Source organism: Solanum verrucosum, unplaced genomic scaffold (genome assembly GCF_900185275.1).
Source record: "Solanum verrucosum unplaced genomic scaffold, falcon-dt-bn FXZP01000196.1, whole genome shotgun sequence".
Classification (NCBI taxonomy): domain Eukaryota; kingdom Viridiplantae; phylum Streptophyta; class Magnoliopsida; order Solanales; family Solanaceae; genus Solanum; species Solanum verrucosum.
The window spans coordinates 566,387-580,038 of record NW_026020420.1 but is presented as its reverse complement, the minus strand read 5'-3'; the positions used below and the strand labels follow the sequence as shown (position 1 = coordinate 580,038).

Below are 13,652 nucleotides of genomic sequence, written 5' to 3'. Positions count from 1 at the left end.
GTCTTCTCGGTCACATGATCGAGAAATGCAAGTTCAACTTGAGGAAATTGTCCGTACTATGTGAGAGGATTATATTAAAGACTAGTACCCTACAATTTATGTTCATTTTTTTTATTATTAAATTAAAGTTAGATGGAACAATTACTTAAGTGGAGAACAAATAGCTTTGTAATAATTTATTATGCGGTTTTATAATTTTTTGTTTATTTGATAATATTGAATAACCAATTGGGGCTATTTTAATAGTTTTACAACTTATGTGATTTTTATGTTTATGAGAAAATATACAACACAAAAATTTCATATCGCATGTCCAAACAAAACTTCAATTTCATCTCATGATTCCATATCCTGATACTACATCGCATGGCCAAACGGGTCCTAAGTTTCATCATTTTATGAGTTACTACTAATTTTTTTAGGGTGTGAACAAAGGTAAAATATAGTAAGTATTATTTTTTCTGTTTTAATTTATTTTTATTTTTTTTAGTTCGTTTAAAAATAATGACACTTATATTAATATAAAATCATGTCGTTAATAAAGATGAAATAAAAAATTTAAAGTTAAATTTATTTGTAAATATCAAAAGAAATCATTCATTTTTTATAGATTAAAAAAATGAAACAAAAATAAGTTCATAAATCAGGTTTTTAACTGTTCGCTCTTCTTCAAAGAGTGCAGGAGCAAACGAGAATAATGACATTGTACCGTATAACATATATATATATATATAATATTATGAATTCATACCTATAGTACTATTTAACCTTTTAATATAAATTTATATTTTATATCACAAATTTAAATTTAAATGAACTTGATATTATAACCGTTCATCTGTCCTTGAATCCGGACGAGTCTACATACAACTAATTACAAGTAGACAAAAGGAAAAAGAAAGAAAAATTACACATAAAATTATAGGCTTATAGCACCTATTAATATTAATTAATGCAAGAAAAACTTAGTAGCTAGATAGGCTAACAGTAAGTAAATTTAATTAAATTATACTACATTTTCCAAGAACCTTTAATTCACAAGATCACTAAATTAAATACTTTCCCAAGAAAGATATGCATGTTTAATTAGGCATAAATTGACCATCTCCCTATCCTACCCTCCCACATTAATTTACTAAATTGACTAATTCAAATTTGTATCAGATACTATCGATGTTGTTAGAGTCAAACTTTTCATTAAGGAGTACTTAGTTAACCATTAGTTAATTTTCACTTAAATTTTAACTAATTTCTAAACAATATACCATTTTGATAGTAGCGGAATTAAAATCTTTATTAAGAGGTAAAAAACATGAATGATAAGTACAATATCTATCCTTCTCATGACACTTAACGATTCTATATGAATCCCTACTACAATCAAAAAGTGAAAAAAGATTGATATCTTAGGCACGTCCACACCTTGCTAGAATTATGAATATAAGTTAGAGCATAAAGTCTCAACACATTTCAACAAACTACTACAGTCAGAAAGTGAAAAAAAGATTACTAACTTAGGCACGTCCACATCTAAAATTATGAGGATGATTTAGAGTGTAAAGTCTTAACATTTCAAAACAGATAAAGTAAATAAACAAATTTTAAAAATCCATATATTTTTTTAATTATTATTATTTTTAATACCTCAGCCGTCCATAATAGCCACCCACCCACCCTCTCACAAAAAAAATATCTATCCACATAGCAAAACAGAAACTACATCACTAAAGAGAGAATCTCACAAGAAATAACAATAATAATAGCCTACTTCTTTCATCATCTTATACTAGAAAAAAAAAACAACTAACACAAAATCATCTTCCACTATGTGAATTAAAATCCACCAAATTTATTTTTTTTCCTCTCTACCTTTTTTTTTCCTCATCTATACAATTTATAACAATATGAGTAATACTCTTGAAGATTCCTTAAAAACTCTCTCTTTAGATTATCTAAATCTCCTCATCAATGGTCAAGCTTTTAGTGATGTTACTTTTAGTGTTGAAGGCCGTTTAGTACATGCTCATAGATGTATCTTAGCAGCTAGGAGTCTTGTGTTCAGAAAATTCTTCTGCGGGCCTGAGTCGCCTGGTGGCGGCTCAGACCCTTCCGCGGGCTTTGGAAGCCCGCGGACTAGTACTACCAGTAGTTCACAGGTAGTAATACCTGTGAACTCAGTAGGATATGAGGTGTTTTTGTTGATGTTGCAATTTTTGTATAGTGGACAAGTTTCAATTGTGCCACAAAAACATGAACCAAGGCCTAATTGTGGAGAGAGAAGCTGTTGGCATACACATTGCACATCAGCCGTTGATCTTGCACTTGATATACTCTCAGCCGCTAGATCTTTTGGAGTTGAACAACTTGCTTTGCTTACTCAGGTTTATTTTAACTTTATCGGATTTACTGTTGTGTTGTTCTGATTCTTCGAAAATATTGTTGAACAAATATGGATCCTTTGAATTTAACATGGTTTTAGAGGATTTAATACATGCGCGGCAATATTTTTGAAGCGTTCGAGAAAATATACAGTGGAATTTTGTTCTTAGTTGTGTCATTTCATTAGATGTTTATTTGATTTCATGTAAAAGATTTTGAGTTTCTTGAAATGTTCCTCTTGTCTATATGTTTTTTCTAAATTTGGTTCTTGATTTTTGCAGTGGTCATGCCTTTCAATAGTGATTTATTTACCCCCAATCAAATCTACTTTCCTAATTTGGTTTCATGAACCAATATTAAAAAATGGAATTATTTGGTGTTACCCTACATATAATCAAGATTTTGCATAAAAAACTCAATTGTTTGATGGTCTTTGATAAGAAACATTACTTTCTAAATATGTCAAATAATCACATTAGTGACATTTGTGTTTTTTTTTTAAAATTTTGTTTGATTTGTTTGAGATTGAGACGTAGTTATTGTGTTTGATTCTGCAGAAGCAATTGACAAGCATGGTCGAAAAAACTTCAATTGAGGATGTGATGAAAGTTTTAATTGCTTCAAGAAAACAAGACATGCCTCAACTTTGGACTACTTGTTCCCATTTGGTTGCAAAATCAGGTCTTCCACCTGAAATCTTAGCGAAACACCTTCCTATTGATGTTGTCGCGAAAATCGAGGAAATTCGCCTTAAAACTTCGTTAGCGAGAAGATCCTTGATCTCTCACCATCACCAGCACCAGCACGACCTAAGTTCGGCCTCAGAGCTCGAGGACCAAAAAATTCGACGAATGAGACGAGCCCTTGACTCATCCGACGTTGAATTAGTCAAACTTATGGTAATGGGAGAAGGACTAAATCTCGATGAATCGATCGCGTTACATTATGCGGTCGAGAATTGTAGCCGGGAGGTTGTGAAAGCATTACTTGAGCTCGGTGCAGCCAACGTGAACCACCCGGCCGGTCCAGCTGGCAAAACCCCCCTCCACATTGCATCTGAAATGGTGTCACCCGACATGGTGGCAGTCCTACTAGACCACCACGCGGATCCAAATGTTAGAACGATGGATGGGATCACTCCACTCGATATTCTACGAACCCTAACTTCCGATTTCCTATTCAAAGGTGCTGTCCCGGGGCTCAATCACATTGAACCTAACAAATTAAGACTTTGCCTCGAGCTAGTTCAATCGGCCGCGATGGTAATTTCTCGAGAGGAAGAAAATACAAACAACGTTCCATCTTCCACCGCGATATTCCAACCTATAAACAACGAAGATCATGGTTCTAGCGCGACCAATGTGGGAGGTAATAACCTCAATCTAGACTCGAGGATGGTGTATTTGAATCTAGGTGCTGGTACTTCGATTTCACAACAGATGGGGTGCAACAGAATGACAAACGAGGATGATCATGATAATAGTCACAATAAACAAAATAGGCATAGTGGATTCGACCCATCGTCGATGTATCGTCCATATTCATGATGAGTATTTTCTATCTTTTGCTTATCTATCTAATTTCTCTTTTACTATATAGATAACAAAATTGTCTATGATCATTATGAAACAAAAATGGGAATGATAAATTAAAGTATAATATATGATGGTCAAGAAATCTCATGGGATATTATTAATTACTCGATTTTTCATTAGTACTATGTTTCTTCTCTATCTTTCATTTTTTTTTATTTTTTACCATCTAATCTATGTGTTGGATGACAATAATTAAATACTCTCTTCGTCTTTATTTATGTGGCAATATCCTTCTCAAGTTTTGAATTTTATGAATCCTTCTATTCTATTCCATAATCAAATTTCTCTTATAAACATCTTGTTTATGAATCGATTTTAACATATGATTTAGAATCTTAGTGTGCGTTTTCCCCTAACTTATTTGCGTACAGAGTCTCACGAAGTTAGCAAGATATTATACTTTTTGTGTTTGAATTCATGATCAAAATTTAAAAGTTTGAATCTTGCAATTTCAATCGTGCTATATAAATTAGGGCAAAGAAATTAAACAAAGTTGTGTTCTCTTTAATTAATGGTTATTTGGCTTGATTAAAACGGGGATAATCTAATATTACAATGGGGAGATTAAATTAGAATTTATAACCTAGATAACTTATTCTATATTCTATATAGGATTAAGTTATATCAAGATTTTGATATAAAAATAATATACTATATTATCTGTTAATATATATATATATATAGGCTCGTCCAATCAAAACATAAGATAAATTTAATCTCATAATACTATGGGCGTTTAGCGGTGGAATTGAAATTAAACTAATAGACAAAAAGAATCTAAGTTTTTAATTTGCGTTTGATCATAATCAAGGGACGCAGGCCAAATTTTCCACCAATTAATGTCCTGTCAACTCTTTTAGTTTTATATTAAATTAATTATTTTGAATGTTTATATTAAATAAATTAATTATTTTTTAAATATTTATGTCATGGACTATTTTCTGCAACCAATAATTTTCTTGTCTCCACATCCTACCGCCTGATTTCCATCTTGCAGTTTATGTCCCAAATTAAATATTATATAATTGAATTCATAGCATTTAATATATAGACACAAAATATATTGAAAGAAAAGTACATGTCTTTTTTTGGTGTGTGCATTTATGCCTTTTAATTTAGAAGTTTCAAAAAATAAATTTAATAGGAAATAACTGATTAAACAATGAAAATTTTAAAGCTTTTTGGATCCATCAAAGACTAAAGTTTTGTAACAGGTTGATGTTCGAGTTATGGAACTTTATTTATTCTCGAGACAAAATTATAGAGATTCGAAATGTAGTGATAGCTTGTTGAGCAATTCCTTCTTTTAAACTGGTGATAAGAAAAATAACTGTACTCTCAAATTATGAAACTTTCTCCTAATCACGATCTAGTTGAGAAGCTAACGAGTCTGTTAAGAAGTCAAATTACAACTATTCATAAAGAAATTAATATTGTTCGATTTGAACTTTCACCTTCTAAGTAGATAATCCATTTGTCTGAATAATGACTTTGTAGCTCCTTAAAGGGAATGTGACACTACTATTGTAAAAGAGTATTTTGAAACTATTTATTAAGATTTTTTCGAATTTCTACTTCACAAATCCTTATCATCAATCGATCAATAGCGAAAATTTTATTCTCAATGTAATCAAGGCATTTTCACAAACATTTTCAAGAATATGATGTTTTTTGATTTCTTGTGAATTGTGTGAGTGGGGGTGGGGGGTGGGGGGGGGGGTTGCTTATAATATAGCCATTTTTTTATTCTAACTAATGAAAGGGGTGAGCTCTCACCCCACCCCCACCCTTTTCTAAAGAAGAATTTTCTAATCACAATATGATTTGGCTATGAAAAATTTGATTGGCTTGTCTTGCATGAATGCAACATTGAGTGTGACTGCACAAATAATGGCTATTATTGATATAATAATTTATTCTGGATTCATCTTTGCAAAATATATCCTCTTTTTTGTCTCTTGTTCCCCTTTTTTTAAATACTCTTTTAACCGACAAAACATACTAACGTGTAAAGGAAGCATTGGTGAATTATTTTGCATATAAGTTTTCATGAATTTGTTATCTAACTATCTACATTCAATGATTACAAAGAAGAGCAATGAAGAAAGGGAAAATACAGCTTTTCTAATACTCAGTATAATCTCACGTGTGGGATCTGTAGAGGTACGTAGACATTATCACTACCTGTAGAGATAGAGAGTTGTTTCTGAAAGACCCCCGTGTTGAGTAAAGCAGTTTGAAGATACTATAGAGAGCATGACAAAGAAAAAAGCTACAATAAAATAGTGTGATAATTGACATACAAGAGATAATAGAAAGTAAACCTAATTAATTAAGGACAAGAAGCTACAAGAGAAATACTAAAAACTAGTACTAGTACGGAAGGATATAAGCGAGATAACGCTAAACTATCTACTATCCTTCTATGCTAATCTGTGTTCTCCACAACCTCTATCTAAGGTCATGTCCTCGGAAGACTTAGACTACTAATTTTCTTATATCCAGGGCACGTTTCGAGTCTTTTTTTATCAAAATCTCCAGGTGAACCATCAGGATATGATTCAGATTCCACTGTCAATGCATTAATCCTTTACGTTAGTTTCATATCCAAAAGATGTCTTCCACACATTGAAAATAAAAGATAACTTGCCAACCCCTAGACACATATGAGAAATGTTCCTCCTTTTATCACATTTGTTGAAGACAGAACTTTACGTAAATAAAAGTGTATTTTCTCTAACGGCTTAAGCTTTTAGATGAGATGGTCATACACTTCAACATATTATTATCAGGTGGCGTGTTGAAAACATAATTAAGTATAAGTTGATCATAGCCTTATCAGGCAACATGAGGGGTGTGTTAAAGATAACTAAAAGTGTCACCTCTCTCAGGCTCTCAAAGAAGTAAAAAGATTGGAATTTGAAGGAGAAAACAAATCTCTCTACAAAGGAAACAGGCTTTACCAACAACTTTTTCCTATTCAAATTACACAAATCATTATGAGTCCATTTCAAGAGTTTTTTGCAGTGTTGAGAATACACCATCATGGCACATACAAAAAGTGAAAGATAAAATAGAACAAGAGTCGAAAGAAAATCAATCCCAATCTCATTTCCCAAATGTTTGACAGGCGAGGCACTACGAGCTGAAGTGAAGGCAAAATAGATGTTCGAAGAAAAGAATTCTACGTCACTCTGAGGAGGCAAGAGCAGACTGCAACACATCTTCAAGATACTTCTCAGCAGCAGCATACTGCCTTTTCTTGTCCTCAATTGCCAATGCCGCCAAGGCTTTATCCTGCAAATGGAAGTCTCAAAAAGTCAACAACATATATAATTTAAGAGAGCAGAACAATGGAACTCTAGTCATGTTTAGAAATAGTTACAGGAGGCAAGTCTTGGTAGCTTCTCAGAGTATCAAGAATTGGTTTTGTTTTCTTCTCCAAGTCTTTCTTATGCTCTGCCATCTCAACCAATACCCCGTGACTTATCTCTGGGGTGTAACCAACACGATTAAGTACAGCCTGCATCCAAAGACCTTTTAACATCCACTTCACGGTTTCAGGTATACGAAAATACAGATTTATGATCAGGTGCAAGTAATACATTCAGATCACAAAGTTTCCAATCTTTTCAGAAGAAATTGCCTGCTGAAGGGTAGATCATCAAATAAAATATGTTTCACAGCAGAAGTAGCTTTTATGACAGATTATATAGATAAGTTACTGCTTCATAAAACGATAATTTGGGCCTGCTAAGCAATTTATCTGGTCCTAGAGGTGTTGCCTTCTGACTCATCCAGTCATCGTATATGTGCATGCTTTAACCAGGCCTCCAGAGGTGACCTTACTATAAGCCCTTACCAGTCATCGCACATCTGGTCCTAGAGGTGCTGCCTTGTGCCTTCTGACTCGAGGTTTGCGACAACTTACAATGATTAAACCACTATTTAGCTCACCTTTCGTCCACTAGTAGGGAGAAAAGGAGGATTAGATATTTACAGATAGCAGAGCTCTCTGGAGGCCTTCATCAATCTCATATCCAGCCAACTCATGACTGTTTACCTTGCACAAGATCATCCATTTAGCATTAAACGTGAAGAGAGACACTGCAGGGCGACTTTTTCATCTTTACAAAATTGGTACTAACAAATCTCCCATCTCTTTTGGCACAGAGGAAGAGAAATAAAATAAAACACTCACTCAAAAAGTTGCAGACTATCATCTTGAGGATATTGAATCTTCTCTATACTATAAAGACTTTTGCAACAAGCTTTCTTCTTCACAAAAGTAAAGGCAACTCAGAGATGTGAAATTCATACACATATACATGAACATGAGCACGTATATACATACATATTCCATGGAAACTAGCTGAATGTTAAAATAGGGCACGTCATGAAAACTAATAAACTTGAAGCCCACATTTGTAGGATATACTACATAAAACGATGTCTCATAACCGCCCATACATAATTAAATATTGTAACAGCATCTTGACTTTTAACTGGGAAAAGAAAATGAAATCCATAAATTTGCAGCAAATTATTTAAGACAAAAGTAAAGTTACCTTATAATAACCATACTGCTGTTTTGATTCCTGCTGCACTTTACCTCTCTTCTCTTCAACTGCTGTTTTCCGTAGAGAAAGATCTGCCACTGCAACAAGAAAACTACAATGTTTCTCCTAGTAAGACAACGAAACTAAAGGGGGTGAGAACTAAAAAAAGGTGACCTACCTACTTAATTCAGTATCTCTAACATCCAACAACTTTGCAACCTTGGCAAGAACATGTGCAGATGAAACCACATTAGATGGTAAACTCTCTTGGGCCAATCCCACACTCTACAGTATCTCTCTTATCCTAGCAGCTGCAATCAAAATCACATAATCAGCTCAATGGGACAACAACCTCAATTTTGAACCAAATGCCGGCTCGAGTAGTTTACATGTAAAATTCAAAGTTAAACATTTGCTAAGTAGTGAGATTCAATAGTGTGATTAAGTTGCAACATTGCATGGTTTCTCAGGGGAATTTCATTGACACTTAAATTGACTCATTCATATAGATTAGATTGAGATCAGTTGATTCCAGATAATGTGTTAAACAAAAGATGAAGATTAGCTTCAACATCTTATAAGCTGCACCGTACAGTACAGTTTTTAGGATCATATTTCTTCATTTTCTATCATTTAACAACGGAAATGTTAAAGAAATCTCCCTTGAAAAGTCAGTTAAAACAGTTTTTAATTTCCGGTAGTCTTTCTCAAATTTAAGAGTATTATTAAATTCTTTCCTTAGGCTTAATTTAAGGTTCTTGAGGAAGGAACTGGTAGGTAAAGCACTAGAGTTTTGTTCTTTTCTGTTAAACCTTTCCTCTTGCTATATTTGGTAATGTCAGTTGGAATATTGTTGCTTGTGAGTTTTGATGGACATGAAAAGCTTGTTAGTGAATTCAACCAGTCAAACAGTTCCGCTACACCAACTCAACTATGGTGGAAGCCTGTCGAAATCCCAGAAACACCGGCTTATTTCATCGATGGTTTGTATACTATATGTGGGGATGCCAACTCATATCTCCGACATGGTTTTGCAATTCACATGTAATTGGTATTTCAAACTTGCTCTATATTGTCGTCATTATGTCCTTCTGATGGAGTTCGGAACATAATTATTACTTTCTTCTTATGTTTTATTTTTGTTAAATTATAATTTGGATTGAGATATAGTTGATTGCCTCAACCTATCGATTGTTATGCTCTGGATATAACATTGGCTGCAAGTACTGTTAATTACTATATGCTTTCAAGCCGAGAGTATATCGTATCTCCTTAACATAATGGACTATAAATCTGCTAAAATGAATTTCTCTTGTGAATAGACAATGATGTGTATGGAATATTGGAATATCAACTCGGCACAACACCTATTACAAAGTTCAGTAGATCAGGTGATAATGTGCGTCTTGTTGAAAATGCAGGTATTTGTATGTATTCAACGGTGTAGGGCTGTGGATTACTACTGAATGCGGAAGATTGCAGGTTTGCCCTGGTGAAATTGTCATTTTGCCTCAAGAATATTGGTTTGCTATTGATCTCCCGGATGGACCTTCACGTGGTTATGTCGCTGAAACTTTTGGAACTCATCTTCAACTTCCTGATCTGGGGCCAATAGGTGCTTTAGAAAGTGCAAAACTACTTGCAATTTAAACAACTGATGTTATTTGCTGATGATATGCATTTGAATATGTATTTAGGCGCAAATGGCTTGGCTGCTCCGAGGGATTTTCTTGTTCCTGTTGCCTGGTACGAAGATGGCTCCCATCTTGGTCACACTATTGTGTAGAGGTATGATGGTGAACATTTCACTGCGAAGCAGGACTTCTCTCCTATTAATGTAGTCACTTGGCATAGCAATTATGTGCATGAAGTGCTGAAGCTATCCTCCGACAATCCATGAGCTCTTGACGTTAGACCACCATAGCTCATCCCGTGCTTCTTCCATTTTCTGCATTCTGTTGTTCTTAATTAGGACTACTTTTCTTTCTTTTGAACAATAGTCTAGAGTCTTTTAGTTAAATCAAAACTTAGAGTAGTAGAAAAAAGATTGATGGCAGTAGTGTACACCTGTATTTCAAAAACTGTTAGTTATGTCAACTTTGTGCCCGGACAAAGGGGCTTCTGAAAAGAGGAAATTAACCATGAACTTGCTGACTGCACCTTGTGGAGTTCTAAGTTGTGACTAACATAAACTGTTGTTATCTTAATAGGTAATGCAATTTGAACTAAAGAAGATACTTGAAAATGTTAAAGCCATCCATGATGAAAGGTGAGTTTATCATTTGTTAATATTTTAAGTTCCAGACTCTTCAAAAATGTTGTCAATGCATGTCAAATCATCCATGATTAGTACTCCCTCCTATTCAATTTGTTTGTCCTATTTTGACTTGACAAAGAGTTTAAGGAAGTAAAGAAGACTTTTGAATCTTATGGTCATATCTTAAAATATGTCAAATGTCATTTAATCTTATGGTCTTAAATATGTCATGTGGAAAGTTGTAATTACAGAGGGAGTACTATTTTTGGAGGATCAAACACGAGTGCTGCAACATTTTTTGAAGAGTCAGAGCTACGTAGTTAATAATCATCATGAACATAAGCTTGATCATTTTTCGGCACGATGCAGAGAAGCTGAAATGCAGGAACTGAACAGATCTACCAACTCCAAAATCGCTAGGATAACTGGCTTGTCAATCTTCTTATGTTTAGGTGTGCCAGGATTGCAGTTGTGGCATTTGAAGACCTTCTTTGAAAAGAAAAAGCTTATCTAATGTTGTTTCTGATAGCTTAATAATGCAACACGCATGTGTAGAATTTTCCATAGATTGCAGTTGAAGAGGGAAGGCAATGTCTATCATCAAATTGTGCAAGTCCCTTTATCATTCTTGAAGCTGCTTTCCCCCCTTAGTTACAGAGGAACTTTCTGATTGTTGTACATATTTGCGCCACATATGCTCATGTTGGGCCCGGGCAATGCTCGGGCTGCCTTTACTAGTATATAGAGAAAGAGAAAGAGAAAATATACATGTGACCTAATAGACGCATAAATTTAATTTCACAATGTTGTGATTTAAGAAGTTCATAATGATACAAGTTATAATTTTATGAGATATAATTTAGAAGACGTTTGATCATGCGATATCATATGTAAAAATAATTTCATATTTATATCTACTAACCATTTATTTCATATGTAAATAAAATTTATAATTCTTGTCATTACTTTGTTGACACTCAATTTTGACCCTCCCCGGTAGAAATTAATTTTCGAGCTTCTTAGATTGCAAATGATTTAGAATAATTAGTTTATAAAACATTTTTCAAGTTTTGAAGTGATTTTAGTCATTTTATAATATTTAAATAACACGTAGTTCTTATATATTTATTAATATATTTCATAAATATTTGGAAATCGTATCAAAAAGATTTTATTTCGTTTAGCTAAGTATTTTATTAATTTAGTTTAGTTCAAATCATAATTACGATTTTGAATTGGTTAATTCATATTCAAACTAATTACGTTATAATTAAGTTAATTATTTTCTTTTCATTGAAATTGAGAAGCTCATTAATTAATTCGTCTTGTTTAAGTTTGAACCTAATTCATCGATTAAATTCGATTTGGGTTGCATTTTGAAATTCATTTGGGCATTGTTGATTACATTTCCTTAGCCAAATCTTCAATTTATCTAAACCATTTAAAGAAGCCAATTTTGGGCCTTTTTCTTCACAAATCTCAGCAGGCCCATTCTTCAAATTCCTACAATAGCATTCCCAGCAGCCTTCTTCCAATTCCCTTTCGCCTTTCCAGCCCGACTTCAATTGCTCTCACGCCAAAGACCACCCTCCAAGCATCTGCAGCAGCCCAATTCCAGAGACTCAGCCATTCCTCTCTTAATTCCCTCGACCCGGCCCATTTACCTATTCCAAAAAGAAACCCAGCTACACGCCAACACACCCAGCCCCAACATTCATAGCAGCAAATACCAAAACAACCCTCTTATACGCGTTCTTCTTCACGCGAGGAGCGCGTACAATACCCGGCCCTATGCGTTTCTCTTTTCTTCTTCTCCGCGAGCCAACAGTCTAGCGATTCCAGCCCAATCGCGCGTCCTAGACGATCCAAATCCATCACTGTGTCGTCTTCCTCGCTGCAACGGCAGAAAAAAGCATCTGCCAGTCGAATTTCAAATGTACCCTATCCCTACCAGATTTTTGATCGGTTTCCCCCCAATTTCGGCCCTAGTTTCGTTCTATAAATGCTGCCCTCTTTTCATATGCCAAGGGGGACGAGATTTTGGGAGAAAATATAGAGGAACCGGCCAATCTTTAAGACAGAAATACACGCTGAAATTTCGGGTTACACTGTTTGTTTAGGACTCCTTGGAATCAGGATTTTGGTTTCAGTCCTTGCTCTTGTTGTTCATCGGAAATTTGGGAATCATATTTCGGTGGTGGAAGGCCGTTTCTGCCCAGCTCGCTGTTGTTCCGTTCGCTGCCTCGAACAAGGTAAACGACTCATAATCCTTTGTCTGTTTTGAGGTCATTGTTTGGTTTGATGTGTAGTTCTTCGTGAATTTTAGAATGAGCTTAAGCGATATGTTCAGTTTGATGTTATTCCTTTCACCTTATTCCTTGAAATGAGTGATATGTGTTCGTTTTTTCAAGATGGCTGAATGATTGCTTGAGCTCATGTATTTGTCTGTGCTCTTCTTAAACTCGCGTTTGTTATGCTCGTCTTACGTCCGTGTTGTTCTTCATTATTTGTTCTTCTCTATTTGTGCTCATGCTCATGTTATGATAAATGTTCTGAGCGTATCAAAAGATTACCCCATTGCTTTTTTGCTTTCATTTTCTGAAGCTTGCCGTAATTAGTTTTCATCCATATCGGTATATATATAGAGTTTTCTTGTGATAACAAGTTTCCTTTTCGATATAGGACTCATGTCCCGATTCTTTCATATCTCTGCTTATTTTATATGTTTTCCACTCTTAGATGTTTTCCATGTTTAGTTAAAAGGTGTAGTCTATGCTTACTGTTTCATTGTTTAAGAACCAGACATTGTTAGCCAGTGATTTTGTTTATTTTCTCCTTCTTTTTCAGCATGCTTTTTTTTTA

The 13,652-nt window shown here is 34.3% G+C and overlaps 1 protein-coding gene and 1 pseudogene across 1 annotated transcript; one reads left to right on the top strand and one right to left on the bottom strand.

The window, feature by feature from the left end:
• Positions 1-1,730: 1,730 nt before the first annotated feature.
• Positions 1,731-3,961, top strand: LOC125841080 (regulatory protein NPR5-like). Its single transcript, XM_049520089.1, has 2 exons — positions 1,731-2,381; positions 2,937-3,961. The coding sequence occupies exons 1-2, from the start codon at positions 1,905-1,907 to the stop codon at positions 3,924-3,926; spliced, it is 1,467 nt and encodes a 488-aa protein (XP_049376046.1). The 5' UTR covers positions 1,731-1,904; the 3' UTR covers positions 3,927-3,961.
• A 2,971-nt stretch (positions 3,962-6,932) lies between these two features.
• Positions 6,933-9,156, bottom strand: LOC125806908 (AUGMIN subunit 1-like; annotated as a pseudogene).
• Between the last annotated feature and the right edge of the window lie 4,496 nt (positions 9,157-13,652).